Genomic DNA, 16,642 nt, shown 5'->3' on the forward strand with positions numbered 1-16,642 from the left:
TTTCTCTTTCTTCCTTCTTCTCTTTCTTTTCTTGTTTTTCTGGCTTATTTTCTCTCATTATTTCTTAGTATTTTCCTTTGCGTCCTATTTTGTCCTTTTCTTTTTAACTCCGTCAATTTCTCGTGTGCTTTCTCCTCTTTTTCTATTTTTACACGTGATATTGCATGCATCATGGCAAGTGACGGCAGCGTGCAACAACTAGGACCCTTAAAGTGTTTGTTCATCATTTCATAAAATTAGGCATTAAACCGCGAAAATGACGCACGAAGAAAAAAAAACGCTATTATTTCATTCTCAGGCTGGTCCATGCTTATTTAGCTTGCTTATTTTCCTTAACGGCATCGGCGAAGAAAAACGCAACGAGCGAATAAAAACAGCAGAAACAAAACCCGCAGAATTTGCGAGTAAGACAGAATGCCATGTAGCTTGTCTGAACCAGACTCGCAGTCCCTATTTCTGTCGCAACTCACAATAAACAAATACGTCATGACGTGAACAACAAAGTTGGAAAGTGGGAAAACTTACAAAGCCAATTTGATATCATTTTATGTAATACTTTGTAGAAAAAAGTACAAGCTCAATAGCACGAACCGTCTTAACCAAGCGCCGTTTTCAAGATTCCACGAAACCTCTTGACGTTGCGGTATTCTCTAGTTAAGCGTTCTATTTTAAGATCTCATAATTCAAAGTCCGGTGATAAAAAAAAACGAGGAAGGCGCCTTCGAGTCTAGATCGATCTTTTTTTTTTCGAATGGTTTTAGGCGCCACTCCCACTCCTCGGAGTGCATCGCGTGGAAAACTCGGAGTGAAGTGTCGACTGAATGCTTTGTGTCCCGCGAGCAGCAGCAGCAGTGGGGGGCGCCTGGCGGTCTATTCTTGGGAAGTCATCGATCGCTGCCGCCAATCTCGGCCGGATAAAAACAGCATCGCGAGACCATGCGCGACCCGTACAGAGACTGCGCCTCGCCGTCGCGACTCCCCCGCCTGTGCCACCGAACCATTGCAACGCGCCAGACCACAGTGCATTGCCCCCGGCTGCTTGCCGCGCTGCAGCAGTCTCTGTTCTCCGCCATATCACTTTCGAAAACTGTACACTCACTAGCTCGCACAGCGGTAAGCGTAATGAAGGACACTTCGTAGGTTTTGTTACCATAAACTTCATACTCATATATTCCGAGACTCCATGTTCCTTAAGAACTGTGCATATATGCTGCATACACAGTCTTATAAAACAATCTCGTGATGAATACACGAAATCAGAGGACGTTTCTGCATACTTCAATTTCTCTTGATAATACTATCAGGTAAATACGTTCACAGCGCTGCAGTCAAAGGTGCCAAAAAACCCATTAACCTACCAGGACAACAATGCTATCTTTATCTCTTCAGAGAGTTCCCAATATCTTAGTGTTTTACGAAGAAAGAGAGAGAATAAGAATGAAAGAAAGGCAGGGAGCTTAACCATAACTTAGCCGAATAGGCTACTTTGCACTGGAAAGGGGGTAAGGGTAATAAATGTTAGAGAGAGAGAGAGGAGAGAAATGTCACTCATGCAGACGAAAAAATCGTAGTTGTGTGTTTAATATCACAGACGGTGAGATACACACGTGTCCTAATTAAAAGAGCACATTCGTTGCATTAACTTGCATGCGCAGTACCATGCACCTAAAATCTTGCCGAGGGTGAACCATGACGGTGCTGCTTGAGTTCTCAAGCAGCAGACTTCTGAAGTCTTGTGAGAACTAGTGCCATGGTGTGAAACAGTTGCAGCGTGCTTCGAGCTGTCGGTGTCTGCATCTTGCTCAGCCGGGGGGAGGAGGAGGAAGAGAAAAAATGAACGGCAGGGAGGTCAACCAGACGCACGTCTGGTTTGCTACCCTGCACTGCGTGTTGGGGTGAGGGGTTCAAAAGAGAAGAAAGAGAGAAGTGAAGAGCAACGCGTGGGTACATGTGACCTTGTTCGTTGCACGCTTATAAGTGGTCGCGTAGTCCGGTTCTTATAACGCGAATAGCAGTGAACAGGGTGCTGACCATGCCGATAACTCGTCATTCGTCCATCGAGTTATGAGGTACCGATGAAGTGTCCCTCACTGTCAAAGTATGATGCCTCTCATCAGGTGCATGCGTCTTTGGTAGTTCACGACAAGCGTCTTCTGAATTGTTGGTGAAGGTGCCACTGTCCTTTGATACCGCTGCGCTCGGACTGGGTAGTAAGAATGAAGTGTCAGCTCCACTACTAGCAAAAGTGCCTTTGTTCTTAGAAGGAACAGCACTTGGCCCGAGTGGGCTGTAGGTGATTTTGGACATGCTTCGAGAAGCGATGAGGTTTTGGAGGCTTTGGTGCAGCGCCGGTGACGAGACCATCGCCCCTTAATGGATGCAGCTGATTTTCGGCGCGAGATGCCGTCTCTAGCGCTTTTCTTCATTATTGTTAGATGCCTTCAAATAAAAGGACAGTCTTTCGAAGAGGCATCTTGTGGCTCATTGCAATTTGAGCACTTAAGTACCATGGTCTGGCACGCGTCCTTATTGTGGTGCCCAGTGCATCGGTAAAAGAGGGTAGAGTTCGTGCACACCACTTACGTGACGTTACTTCATGCACTTCCAGCACTGAAGTGGTTTCGGTTCAAAAGAGTGAACAGCGTGTCGAAAGTGGCCCACTTTTACGTGTGATGGAACTGGTTCACCTTTTAACGTAATTCTTACGCATTGTGATGTTCCGATACGACATATACTTGCAATGAAGGCATCTTGTGAAACTGGCTTAATCAAGACTGGTAGGTCCGAGTTGGTAATGACTTCAGCAACATCGTATACTTCTTTTCCCAGTAGTATACGAGAGCGGACTTTCATCTAATTAAGTTTCGTAACTTCACGCAATCTATCAAGCGAATTCAAATGATTTACGTCAATCGCTATAATGTTCTTGCTGCAATTCACTCTGACTTCTTTGACTTCGTTAGGCACCAGTGCCTCTAGGTGTACAGACACAGCTTGCCGGTTAATGCATCTCATGTTGTCACTAGTGATAACTGGCATGAAGATGATGGTTAATACCTCGGAATTTCGCCAAGATCGCATGGTGGGCTAACTCGAATCGGGTGACGTGCTCAGAAATCGTCTCTTTTTTCTTTTGGTTCCTCACAAGCTCGAAGAAGTCGTTCCCTGTTTCTTCACTGCTGACGAAACTGGGTGCGGTGTTATCGCTGTCAGAGTTGCTCTCGGAGCTGTAGTGCTTCCTGAAACCAACGCCCATTGTCATTCCAGCGTCTGGCAGTCTTCCGTAGCGCTCTACCTTCATCACACACGGGCAAAAGACCGCGCTTGACAGGCGAAATGAAAATTATTTGAAAAAAAAACAATGGAACTCAAACATTCGGTATTCTGCCACACTGGCACTTCGTCGTCCCAGTGTTGTATAAATAAAACAAAAACTGTGCTCATCGAACTGTGCTCATCGAATAAAACAAAAACTGTGCTCACTACACCGGAATTATCATCCAGAAACCAGTACTATTCAGCCCCTTAAAGACGAACTGCTTCGTGAACAATCAAACGTGTTACTGCTGGCTCAGAAGTGGTAGATGGATAATATTTATCGACATGTAGTGTGAATGTTATAACGTGGAAACTAAAATCATGCCAGAGTTTCATATCAGGGAAATTCGTCATTGCATTACCAATGGAGAATACGGCTCATTTCTACAAGGCTTGTCGTCACATTGAGCTCTTAGAAGTAATCACACTGACAATATTGCTGCCCAGTGTGCCTTTAATACAGCGCGAACTCTACCCATGTTATTCTTAAGAGCAGATGTTGTAAAAGTTGTGTCAGTTCGCCACATCACCATATGCTATTTCCTTGAGACCCGTGCCTACACAACCTTGATTCATGACTACAGCTCCAATTGCTCACAAGATTTCTGGACGTGACGCTCCAATCCTGCGGCGATTGTTGGTCGGTATATCATTCTTACACTTATAGTGCTATCTCTTAATGTGCGCTTGTTTCTAGGAGGATGTGCTGCTCGACGGGACAAGGCGCATCGCGCCCTGGTAGCTTAGAGAAAAACGATTTCGCCTCGCTTGTACAGACATATTCAATGTGACTACTTGTTTTGTTCGAGCCTATGTTATTCCTTTTTTGTTCACAGTGAAAACTCTATATGGCTAGGAGAAACGAAAACTCATTCACAACAAGAAGCGCTAGACGTCTTTATTCAAGGCTTCGTCAGTTACGTCATGCTCTACGTCGCTCCCAAGCACGTGCACCGTTGAATGCGCTGTAAGCGACGCCATTAATTTCTTGGCAGCCATGCCGTCGAGCCCGCCCGCATTAGTTTCAACGGAGTGGCATTCAAAGGGGGCGAAAAAAAAATCACAGCATATCCACGGAGTATATGATGGGGGGGTCGAAGCATCTGTGAGTCCGGCCGCGCTTCCGTCCATCCGTTTGTTATTGCTTTCGTCCACCCGTTCATGCGTCCGTCTGTGCAACCACCCGTCCGTCCCCGTGTTTGTCCATCCCTCTGTCTGTGCGTTCGTTCATGCTTTATCCCGTTCATCCGTCTGTAGGTCAGTCCCTGCGTCTGTCCGTCCATTTGCGCGTACATACGTCTGTTCGTGCATCTATCCGTCCGTTCGCGCGTCCGTCCGTGCGTGCGTGCGTCTGTACATCTGTTTGTCTTTCGGTCCATTCGTCCGTCCATGTGTCTGCCTGTCTGTCCGTCCATGCGTCTGTCCATCTACCCGTCTATCTAGTGAACACACCAACTACCGCCATCTGGCATGTTTTGATCATATATGCATCATAAAGAAGTACCACCAACCAGCGGACACTCCAAGGACTAAACAAGAGGTGGCACGGCCGGGAGAGAGGAGCAGCATGCGCGTACTCTCTTACGGCCTGCGCTTTGTATCTAGTTCCCACCTTTCAGCACACCAGTTCATGACAATGCGGTCCGACCCCCGCTAAACCTTGCTAAAACCAAGGAGATTACCACCAACGATTTTACTGTGGCAACATATAGGGCTCAAAGTGCGTCCTTTTGATACTAGTTTTTTAGTGAGCATCAAATTCAAGGCAAATTTTATTGGAGATTAAGTCACCGATACTCCTCTCTGTAAGTTATTTCATTAACCATAGCTATCTTTTTATATATGATTAATGTGCGCTGGTTTGCCCCTCAATTCAAAAGAGTCTGCGCGTGCCGCTCTATTTCGGCAATGGAGGTGGCTACCTACTAATACTACTACGATGACGACTACTGCTACTACTACTTAATACATCGGAGACGCACGACCCAAGGCTTAAGCAGCTTCACCCCTAAAAATGTAAACGATGCTTAGTAAATTCTAAAGTGTGTCAGGCGAACGCTTGTGCCCGTCGAGGCGGGGATGGCCACAATTGAACGCGCGTTTATCTCGCATGGTAGAGATCTGTGGATGGAACACGTAAGGCACAGCCAGCTAAGAGCGATCGCTGTACGAGCTTTGTGAAGTCCGACGTGGGGTGCGACTGACGCTACCAGCGTGCGATGGCTCTTCTTGGCGGCTACGAGGAACCACGCAAAGACACAAAGGGATGTACGAACGTGAGCATAAGATATTAAAGACTTTCGCCTTAAAAGTGTCGTCTCTAGGTAGAGGTCACCTCAACAGCGCCATACAGTGATGTGGTGTGGCAGATATAAAAGTATATACGAGAGAATGGAAACAAAGATTATGGAAAATGAGGTGGTTCGGCTAAACCCTGTCTGTGCGCGTGCGTCACCTCTCAGCCAACGAAAGCCGTTAGGCAGGCCAACAGGCAAAGGAGCGATTTGAAAAAAAAATGTGGCGTTCGGGCTCACTTGTGCTTGAAGAGTTCAATCTCGCAGAAACCTTACAACTTCCACATGTGACAACTGAGATCGCAGAGACGCCCAAAATTTAGGGGACCCTTAAGCTTCGCCTTTAAGAGTTATACGCGACAGTGAGATCTGGCCCCAAGTGCGCCGTTAAAACGCTAAGTGCATACTTATTACTATGTTTTGTTACAAACACACACACACACAGAGACACACACACACACACACACACGTACACACACATACACAGTAGATTGTACGAGCGCGCACGCACGAATACACGTTTTTGATCTAAAGCGAGAATCGCATCACCTAGCGTTTCAAGTTTGATTGATCAATGCCTCTTCAAAGGCATAATATTGCCACACAGACTAATTACACTATTCGATATTATGAAGAACCAGCGTCCAAAGTCTTATGCGCGCCCGTGCTCGTGGCCGCAGGACTCATGCCTCCCGTTCACGGGCACGAGTAAGTGTGGGTTGCATCTTCGAAGAAGAAGGCACGTTGACGGATGAAGAGTTTTAGGGGCGAAGCTCCTTAAAGCGGCACCCGTTCATCCCTCGTCGTAGTCATAGTGCGTAACCAGTCTTACGCTTTGACCTGCAAAATGGCGCCAATGGGAGATTTCTCTTGTGCGTTGTGCTCCAGGACTTGAACCGCAACAACGTGACGGTACAGAAGCTCCACGCAAAGCTCTCGCTGGCCACCCACCTACTCAAGAAGGTGGCCACGTGGTACCAGGGCATGCGAGAAGACAGTCTACCACGACTCACCCAGTCGTTTGCAGTCAGCCACATCTCTTGCGTAGCGTCGTTCCACAATTGGAAAGCGGCGGAGAAGATCACAATTGACGTGATGATCAGAAAGGCGTACAAGACGGCCCTGGGCTTATACCCCCACAGCAACACGGAACGCATGCTCGCGTTGGGCGTTCACAACACGCTGGAAGAAATCGCAGAAGCCCAGCGAACGGCGCAGAATCACCGCCTGTCCCAGACCAGGACGAGAAGAACGATACTACAGCGCATCGGAATCAACGCGCCAGCGACGACTCCGGAGGTAGCAAAGCAGCTACCCCGGGACGTTCTCCAAAGACTGAGGGTTCCACCCTTACCGAAGCACATGCATCCACAAGTACACCAAGAAAGAAGAACGGCGAGAGCCACGGCCCTCACAAAAGGTCACGCCAACGATCCGCGCGCGTACTACGTGGACGTGGCGAAGTATCCCCGCCGGCCAAACACGTACGCAGCAGCAGTCATCGCAGCAGACACTGGAGTACTCACAACGTCGGGAAGCATACGGTGCAAGTCGCCCACGCAAGCCGAGGATTTTGCAATCGCACTGGCACTAGCGATCCCGGATTGCCGCACGGTCCTCAGCGACTCGAAGACGGCAATAGCCAACTTTGCTACAAACAACGTCCATGGAACCACTGCAAGAGTATGTTCAACTATAGCAAGACCGGAAACCAACATTACCGTCAAGTGGTTCCCTGCGCACGCCGGGGAGCTGGACGTGAGCCCGAACAGCAACGAGGAGGCAGATACGGAGGCACACGCGCTAACTAGCCGCGGGTCTCTGTCAACGCATTACTCGGAGCCGCAATGACCCGATGCCGAAGACGGAGAGTATTTTCTCACAACCTACGCCGACGTTCAGCTGTGGTACAGAACGAGCAGACGCCTCTACCCACCGCCTCACCGAGACCTACCACGCAGAGAAGCAGCCACACTACGGCAGCTGCAAGTACAAGCAATATGGACCCCCGTCTGGGCAAAGCACGTTTGCCCGGAGGTTTACACCACTGATGTATGCCAACACTGCAAGAAGGCGCGAGCCACCCAGAGACACCTCCTTTGGGACTGTGCACCACCGCCGGGTAACCAAGAAGTAATGCCAACTGCCATAAGAAGCAAAATTATCAGCCGAGAGCCAAGCAATCAAAGAGACGTGATCCAGCACGTGCTTAGCATCCTGGAACGCCAGCGGCCGAAAGCGGCGCCCCCACGGGTTTGACGCGAGTAGGTTGCTGCTTCGGGACGTCCGAGAACGCTAGTGTCTCGCTTTAATCCCCCTACCCCTCCCCCTTTATGCCGGATCGTCAATAAAGTTGTTTCACCCACTCACTCACTCTTATGCGTTGTTGAAAATAAAAAATCGCAGCGTGCGCGTTAACTAAAAGCAGAATTTTCCTGTCTCTCATTTCCAATTAGCAGCCATTGGCGTGTATATTGAGCACTATCTGACAAGAAAGGGTTGCTACGTTATACTCTCTGGGCGTAACCTCTTTGGTTTTAGAAAGATTTAGCGAGCTTTGGGCCGCAGTGCAATGAATACAGTGAACTAGTATATACCGTGAACTCGAGGTGGTTAAAGGTGGGAAGTAAACAAGAAGCGCAAGCCGTAAGAAAGTGTGCGTGTGTCACCTCCCGTTTAGTCCTTGTAATGTCCACTGGATGGTGGTGCTTTTATATGCGGAATATATGATGAAAAGATGCGAGATGCTGGTACTTGGAGTGTTGACTAGATGGACAAACAGACACACAGACCGATGCATGGACGGACGCACAGATGGCTGCACGGACGAATGGACGCTCGGACAGACGCAGTAGCGGATGCATGGACAAACGCATGGACGGTCACACAGACGGACGCATGGATGTACAGAAGCAGGAACGAATGGACGGAGGTATGCTTCACGCCACTCTCCAACATGCCCCTCGAGGATATGCTGCCATATTTGTTTTGGAACGCTTTAACGGACTCGCATATTTTTCATTTTTGCACATAATTTTCAGGGCACAAGTTCGCCCATAATAAACTAGTTTTCGGTGTTTATTCTCTTGAATCCGTTACAATATGTATTCCGCTAGATAGACATAGTTGTCCATTTTTACAGCTGTTTGAAAGTTCTTTTGTTTTTAGTGGTGGTGGCTGCACTATCTCAGCCTTTTTCGACGTAGTTTGATGGCCTTCAAAATGCGCGTACAAATTGCCGAATGGGCTCGTTTTCGTCATGACACCTGCTGAACAAAATGCGTTAAGGAGACTCCTTCCACCACATGGCAATTATGTAGTGTTTTTTCCCAAAGCAGCTGCAAGTAACATGGTCGCTTTGTGGTAGGACACCTGCTAGCCCCACGAACGGCCCGGGTTCAATACACACTCGAACCAAAAACTTTATTCTTTACTTTATTTCTTCTTTCTCGATTTTTGGCTCATGGACGACTTCTCGCTCACAACCAACGGTGCCGACACCGACGGCGGAGTTTATGCGACACGAGCTCCCTAACGCTATCACGTAAAAACCAGCCAAGCTTCCGAGAGGAGCGCCCACAGCTGATACATGTGAGACTTCATGTTCTCCGGGCCGAGGAACACAAATTCGTATGCCCTGTCCAGGTATAAGAACTAGTACAGGTGGGAAGCGCAAAGAGCAACAGAACACCGAAGATCCGGCAGCCTTTCAACCTGAAAGCTAGCAACAGGGGTGAGCTGAGGCACGATACTGTACGCAGTGTAACCTCAACGAAACGATCACGAAGCGTGTTCACCGGCGCCCGCTTTCGGCGGAAGTTTCTCGGGTGGCTTCGGCTGCCATGTCTGCAACCATCTGTGGCTGCGCCTTTCAGCTTCGTTCGTTAACCATCTGTATGAAGTGCTTGCGTGGTGGTATCTCTTTATTTCTAACCCCTTCTTCCTGTCCCTATGCTTTCCCTTCCAGAAGGAGAAAGCAAGCATTGTGCTTCTTTTGGTGGCGGCTGTCAGCATTTTAACTGCAAATACTGTCTTTGCGTACTGTATAAATACTTCGAGAATTTCTATATATCTATCTATCTATCTATCTATCTATCTATCTAAATCCGGCTGGTTCAAAGATTGGCTCTTCAGCTTGGTGCTGAAGAACTTTAATACGGGAGGGCAAGATCAATCGACGAATATGTCTGGCTGGTCATGAAATAAATAACATGAAAATCTTGTCGCCTATGTTCTCAAACCCCTCTCTCCCGACACCAGTGGCAAATACCCATATACTACGTGCCACAGTATGCGGGTATGCGCTACTGGGAATTGACAGTTTACATCTAGCCCAGAAACGCTGAAAAATGGGTTCAAAACGTAGGTACGAGAGCGCTAAAAAAATTCACATTCGTACATTGACCTCACGAATATTGGTATAGCTAGTCTTCTATGATTAAAAAACTGCACTAAGTATTTCGCCGTATCCTCGTATTTCTTAAAATAAACTGCTCTAATTAACTTCGTATTGCGCAGCATGTGTATTGTAGATTTTTAATCTTGGCAATATTAAATGCTAGGGTCGCTGCAAGAATTGCACCCAATCTGTCTATGTACTTGACAAGTATCATACAACAGAACCACGTCCAGCCTCAAATATGCTTTTGGAAAAACGCCCTATATATCCAGGAGTAATGTTGCTAAAACGGTAACTGTGCTTGAAGAGCTGGCTATGTAATTTTATAAACATTATATATGTGCGCTAATGATACAGGAGTCACGCTGGGTTAATGTCAGCTGTAGTTAGGCACCATACACTGAAGTGGGTAAAGGTATCACTATCCAGAACTACCATGATTCCAAGCACGGGCGCTGCGTATCAGCTTACGGCTTTTGGTGTTGATGACACCCACTTCGCTGTTGGCCTCGTCACGCAGCTCTAAACAGCTGGTTGTATAAATGATATAGACTGTTCAACATTTGCATGTGTGCACAACATTCTTACATATTCTTGGAGTCATTTCGTAACGTTTCGTTTAATAAAAGAACTGCACCAAAGTCTTCTTGGCTCCGCATGCTTCACATAACATCTATTCCCATGGTACTTGGGACCTGTCAAATTTTTTGTGCCACTGTGTTTTTTGTGCATTCAGCTCATATAATAATAATAATAATAATAATAATAATAATAATAATAATAATAATAATAATAATAATAATAATAATAATAATAATATTATTATTATTATTATTATTATTATTATTATTATTATTATTATTATTATATTATTATTATTATTATTATTATTATTATTATTATTATTATTATTATTATTATTATTATTATTATTATTATTATTATTATTATTATTATTATTATTATTATTATTATTATAACAATAATATTAATAAAATTATTATAGTGCTACTGCACTGAAATGGCGGAGACACCATTGTGTGACTACTCTATCTCTGCAGATACGATGCACCGCCTCAGGTGCCACTCAATGACTTAACGGGCATCGCTTTATGGTCCAGTGAGCCTTAACAAACTTGGTGATCGGTCTTTCAACCACCAGAAGATCTTCGGAGCCTGGCTCAGAGTGATCAGAGAGATATTATACAAGACCATCTGCACTTATAGGACAATTATTTGAGTGATCGCCTGCAGTACACTGCACTGTGCACGTGGTAGTGAATTGTGTACAAGAATGCGTTCTGTTTATCTCGCCCCCACAATCTAATGCGCATGCGTAGCGTATATACAACTTATAACATTGTATTCAGCATCCCTTCTTGCTGAATTCGCTCACTCACTGTTTCTGTCTCACGTGGCACTGAAAAAATAGGCGCTGCATATCGACGAAGACACAGAAAAGACAGCAGACAAAGAACGAGTGCTAGTTTTTGTCTGCTCTCTTTGAGGTGTGCTCGCTGATTTCTAGCCCCTATTTTTTTCCTTATCATGGATAGGCAACTAACCAAAAAGTATGTTCTTACGGAAGGCCTGTATTCATGTGTAACAATGATCCGGTAAAAACTCATGTACCGTCGTGACGCCCCAACATACACGGACCCTTATACGAAAAAAAAAGACACAGCTTATCCACGAAGTGAATGATGATGAGTAGGCGAAGCAGTGGGATTGTTTGGTGTTACCGTAAATCACCCGGGACATTTACCACTCACGCATGTAAATGAGTGACAAAGTGGTACGTACGTATAATCATTGCTTATTGTTGATTAATGACATGTTGTGTGGTGTTCTGAATTTCGGTTTTCTTTCATTATTACGGTTTCGTGGTATCGAATATAGCCTGAAGTTAGTAAAGATGAGGTTTTTGCACGTTATCCTGGTGGCTGTCAGTTGTTTTTCGTCATGCGAAATGCACCGTAGAGCATATGTTCATGTTCACCTATTGACCGGGGCGCATACCTATACTGCATGAGCCAATCGCTGTCTGTGATCATCAACGTCATCATATATATCGTCTTCAGCATTAGTGTCACCACAGCTACAGCAAAATCCATTGCCGCCAACGGACAAGCCTCGCGCTTTCTAGTGTATTTCAATATTTTATTTATTTACAAGAATAATGTTTTCGGAAGGCAAAGGAAGAAAAGCTGATAAATAAGTTTAGGGGTGTCCTGGCCACCCTACACGTATTGCAGGGTAATGGGGGTAATGAACAGTAAAAATACATTAGCAAATAAATGCACACATAATATAATGCACTTGGCTATCCTCCATGCAAGAAATAAACGTGCTTTCATAGTCATTTAAAAAACATTCTAAAAAATCATTTCTCTTGAGAGACAACCCTATCGGAAAAATTGCCATGGTGGATACTGGAAAACATGGTGGGCGTAGTGGAAATAATAGTGGGCATGGTGGAAATAATAGTGGGCATGGTGGAAATTATGATGGCCATGGTGGGACGTAGTGGAAAATATGGTGGTTATGCCGGGACACACTGGGTGGTATGGTGTACAGATGATGGGTAAAGTGGAAATGATGGTGGAAAGCAGATGGCTAGATAGTGGGCAATAATGGGAGACTCTGCCCACCATTGCGATAATGCTGGGAAGCCCTAAGCATATGGTGGGTGGTGCTTATTATGGTGGGCTACATGGTGTACCAAGCTGAGAAACTCTTCCCATCATAGCGATAATGCCGGGAAGCACTAAGCAGATGATGGGTGCTGCTTGTTATAGTGGGCCACATGGTGTACCAAGCTGAGAAGCTCTGCCCACCATTGCGATAAAGCTGGGAAGCAGTAAGCAGATGATGGGTAGGCTTATAATGGCGGGCAATTTATATAGTGTACCAAGCTTGATCTGTACACTACATGTTCTACCACCATGATTTCCACCAAAGGTTAGGCCTACTGACCGATCCCGTACAATTGTGCTGTCCGTGCTTCCGGGTTTCAGAATACACGATTACGACGACTAAGTATGACAATACAGCGCAGCCATATGGCATCAATTAACCTAAACGAAGCATTTTTCATTGCGTATGGTGTCCGCTCAAGAAGCAACAAACATCGATGCGACGCGATTAAAGCCCTCCCAGAGAACGTAATTAAGTGTCTTCTCAGCGACAGCCGCCGGTCGCACTCGCCGGCACTTCTCTAGCTTTTCTACGAGAACTCAGACGTGGAAATTCGTGTGCTTGGTGAACCAATATGATAGCGTAATGTTTCCGGCAAACTGCATTCGTTTTGGCCAAGCCGTTATGTAGTTGTTGCTTTAGCGAAAGAGCTACAGCATTGCGCTGGCGCGACCGCCCTCTACATTGCGCGAAAAGCATCCCAATACTGAATCAAATAAATTAGGCGGGCGTATCTATGTAATGAGCCTAGAAGCATCATAAAGCGTGAGCAGATGTCGCCCTTTAGAACGAGCGCGAAACGGATATTAAACTTGGCAGACCCCACCGGTAAACTGTTGCTGCTCCCCAGTCCACTTGGTTTTTTTTCTTGGAGTTGTGAATTGTAAAAAAAAAATAGCACTAGTGCCATTAACATAGTGGCAATCTTTAGAGGCCGCAGTTGCTTGTGTTTAATAAATGTGCAATTTTTAGTAGCAGGTGTAGATGTTGTATATGTTGTGTACACGACAAACATAACTTAAGTTGAACCTTAAGTTTGTATTCCAACTAAGTATTTAACACTCAATCAACGTCATGTTGGTGTGGCGCTGTGGTTGGCGTCTTCGAATGGGAATCCGCAGGTTGGAGGTTCGATCCTCCGTGGCGCATCGTTTTTTTTACGGGACGGGTGTTTTTTATACCGTTTTTATAGAATTCTTTTTTATTTTTTGTAGCAGCTCGTCTCGGTGATTCTGACGTCATTTCGCGCTCAAGTGTTGCCGGCACTGCAGCACCCACCATACCCACCATGCGCCATGGTGGGCGTTTCCCACCATTCACCCACTACATTAATCCACTATAATGGTGGGTGGTGGTTGCACCATGCCCACCATTCGTTTTTTTCCGATAGGGAACATTAACGAAAAAGAATGGGTGGCGATCTTTGGAGGTAAGCTTATGGTAAGGATACTTATAGTAAGGATACTTTAAATGAGGTTTCCGGATTGTTAAAAAACTGCTACTTAATAATTTTATTCAGTAAAGCAGCTAGCGCGCCTTAGGACTGTACCTTAGTTTGGCTGGTACCTCAAGAAGCTCCGCCTTTAAAACTTACAATACACTGGATATAACTTCCTGCCATGAGCACTGCTATTGTCATCAGCATGACTACACTCACTGCAGGTCAACGGCCTCTCTATTGCTCCGCCAATCATCCCAGTCATGTGTCTTCTGCTGCCACGTTACACTTGCAAACTTCCTAATCTTATGTCCCCACCTAATTTTCTGTCTCCACCTCACCCGTTTCCCTTCTTTTGGACTCTAGTAAGTTACCTTTAGCGACTAGTGGTTATCCTGCCTACGCGCTACGAGCATGGCCCATGTGCATTTATTTTTCTTGATTTCAACTATATTACCGTTAACACCCGTTTGTTCCCTGACACACTCTGCTCTATTCATGCATCTTAGGTTACACCTATCACTTTCATTTCTATCACTCGCTGCATCGTCCTCAATCACTGCTGTTAGTTACCCTAAAATTTCAAGTGGACTGTTTAGAAAGACTGACAACATGGCATTGTTGGTAAGAACTTAAATGGCGCCACAAGGTAAAACAAAAACACGCGAAAGGACAAAAAAATGGGCTTTTGTGTTTCGTGTTCCCTTCACATGCTTTTGTCTTACCTTCTGGTGCCGTTTCAGTAGAGGTGGACTGTTAGTGCACCTATTTATTTTCATCCCCTTTTTCTATGGGACCTCAGTGATGAATGAGTTAGTATACAGGCACAGCTCTAGTTCTTGCAGTGTCGGAGCATTTGCCGCAAGGACCCTCATGAGAAATATACTTAAAAATTTGCCTCCCTAGCACTTCGTCGAAATGATTAACTAGTGGAACCTGAAATGTGCGGCCCGGCGTTTAGCAGTGGGTTAAACGCAATGTGGCCCTGAAACTTTTCGCAAGTATTGCTTACATGTTCGTACTTCTTAAGAAGGTTAGACACACGTTTGACCAAAACTAGACGCAAAAAGAGGAGACAAACAGCTTTTGCAATCTGTTTACCACAGTGTTTATTTCACATGTGGCACATTGTGCTTCGCATGATCACGGTTATGGAGGAGTGCAAGGAGTGGTTTAATCTTCTTCGCAATGCTTAAATCACAGGCGCTGTCCTCAAACCACAGGTGATCACACACGACGCAGCCGAAGCCAATGTGCCGCGGGAGCAACTCCCGCCGCAAGCAGCATTCGCACCGGTGAACGCGCTACCGCAATCCATAGTTATGTGGAATTGAACGTCCCAAAACCACCATATGATCATGAGAGACGCCGTATTGAAGAACTCCAGAAACTTCGACCACCTGGTGTTCTTTACCGTGCACCCAAATACGACAACCAAGGCCTACAGCACTTTCGCCTCCATTGGAATTGCAGCCGCCGCAGCCGGGATTCGATCCCGTGACGTGCGGGTTAGCAGCCAAGTACCTGAGCTACTAGGCCACCTCGGCGAGGCAAGTTGGTCCTCTAGCATTTGCTCGTTTTTTGAGATCATTGTGAAGAATCCTGAAAAATATCCGCATCAGCATATTAAGATAAAAAAGGACAATAACTGTGTCCTAACTAGAGGACACGCTGTGGTGCCTTTCTGAACGGCAGTTGTTTCAGCCACAAGGCAGTTACCGCTACCCCATCACACGTTTTAAAGTGTAGACAGCTACCTCCTACTTGTATGTGTAATTGATGAGACCTCCGTGCGAATTAAAAAAGCGCTTCTGCTTTTCATCATAATAGCCATAGGCAGCAAGGGGGAGAGTGGCCAGTCAGACTTTGGTGTCGTAGCCTGTGACGGTCAGCTCGAGATGAAGCTTCGCCTGGAAGGCGTAGCATTGAGAGCACGTAATGTTAGGCATGTTAAGTGATAGAAAATGAAACACATACTCTGTGAGTCCGCAGGCGGCGCGAGCATGCCGCAACTGGCCCGACGCGAGGCCGCGTAGTCCACCGAGTTGCGTGAAGTTCGTCGTGATCCGGGTCCTTTAGTGCCCGGCGGCTGAGCCAGGGACCCGTCCACAGAGCTGAGCATGGCGGGTCCCGGGGGCGGCGAGGCAGCATCACCCATGCGATCACGCCCGGATGTGCCGAAACGGGCTCTGCAGAAAGAAGCAAAAAACGAACACCAGAGGCAAATATTCGTGACTGTTTTCTGGAAATTATAAAAACGATGTTTTGTGACAACGTAAGGTAGACTAATTCTATTTTGTTTATTTATTTATTTATATACCTTAAGGGCCTTTAGGGCATTACTTAAAGGGGTTGGGGTTCATACAGTAATCAATGAAAAAAGCAATTTTTAACAAGAAATTACGACAAGAAAACATGTGCAGGATGCATAGTCTGTCAACCAAGATAAGCAAGAAATAACACAGCAATGTTTCCACAAGCGAGCACACAGAAAAA

At 46.0% G+C, this 16,642-nt stretch overlaps 1 protein-coding gene across 2 annotated transcripts in view; it reads right to left on the reverse strand.

The window, feature by feature from the left end:
- LOC119172953 (uncharacterized) overlaps positions 1 to 16,642 on the reverse strand; it is a 349,485-nt gene that overhangs the window by 29,561 nt on the left and 303,282 nt on the right. For both annotated transcript variants that reach the window (XM_075893861.1, XM_075893860.1), the window contains one exon: positions 16,124 to 16,335. In XM_075893861.1, the coding sequence (XP_075749976.1) occupies positions 16,124 to 16,335 (212 nt within the window). The remainder of the gene's footprint in view (positions 1 to 16,123; positions 16,336 to 16,642) is intronic.

The sequence above is a fragment of the Rhipicephalus microplus genome, chromosome 4 (genome assembly GCF_043290135.1).
Source record: "Rhipicephalus microplus isolate Deutch F79 chromosome 4, USDA_Rmic, whole genome shotgun sequence".
Lineage (NCBI taxonomy): Eukaryota > Metazoa > Arthropoda > Arachnida > Ixodida > Ixodidae > Rhipicephalus > Rhipicephalus microplus.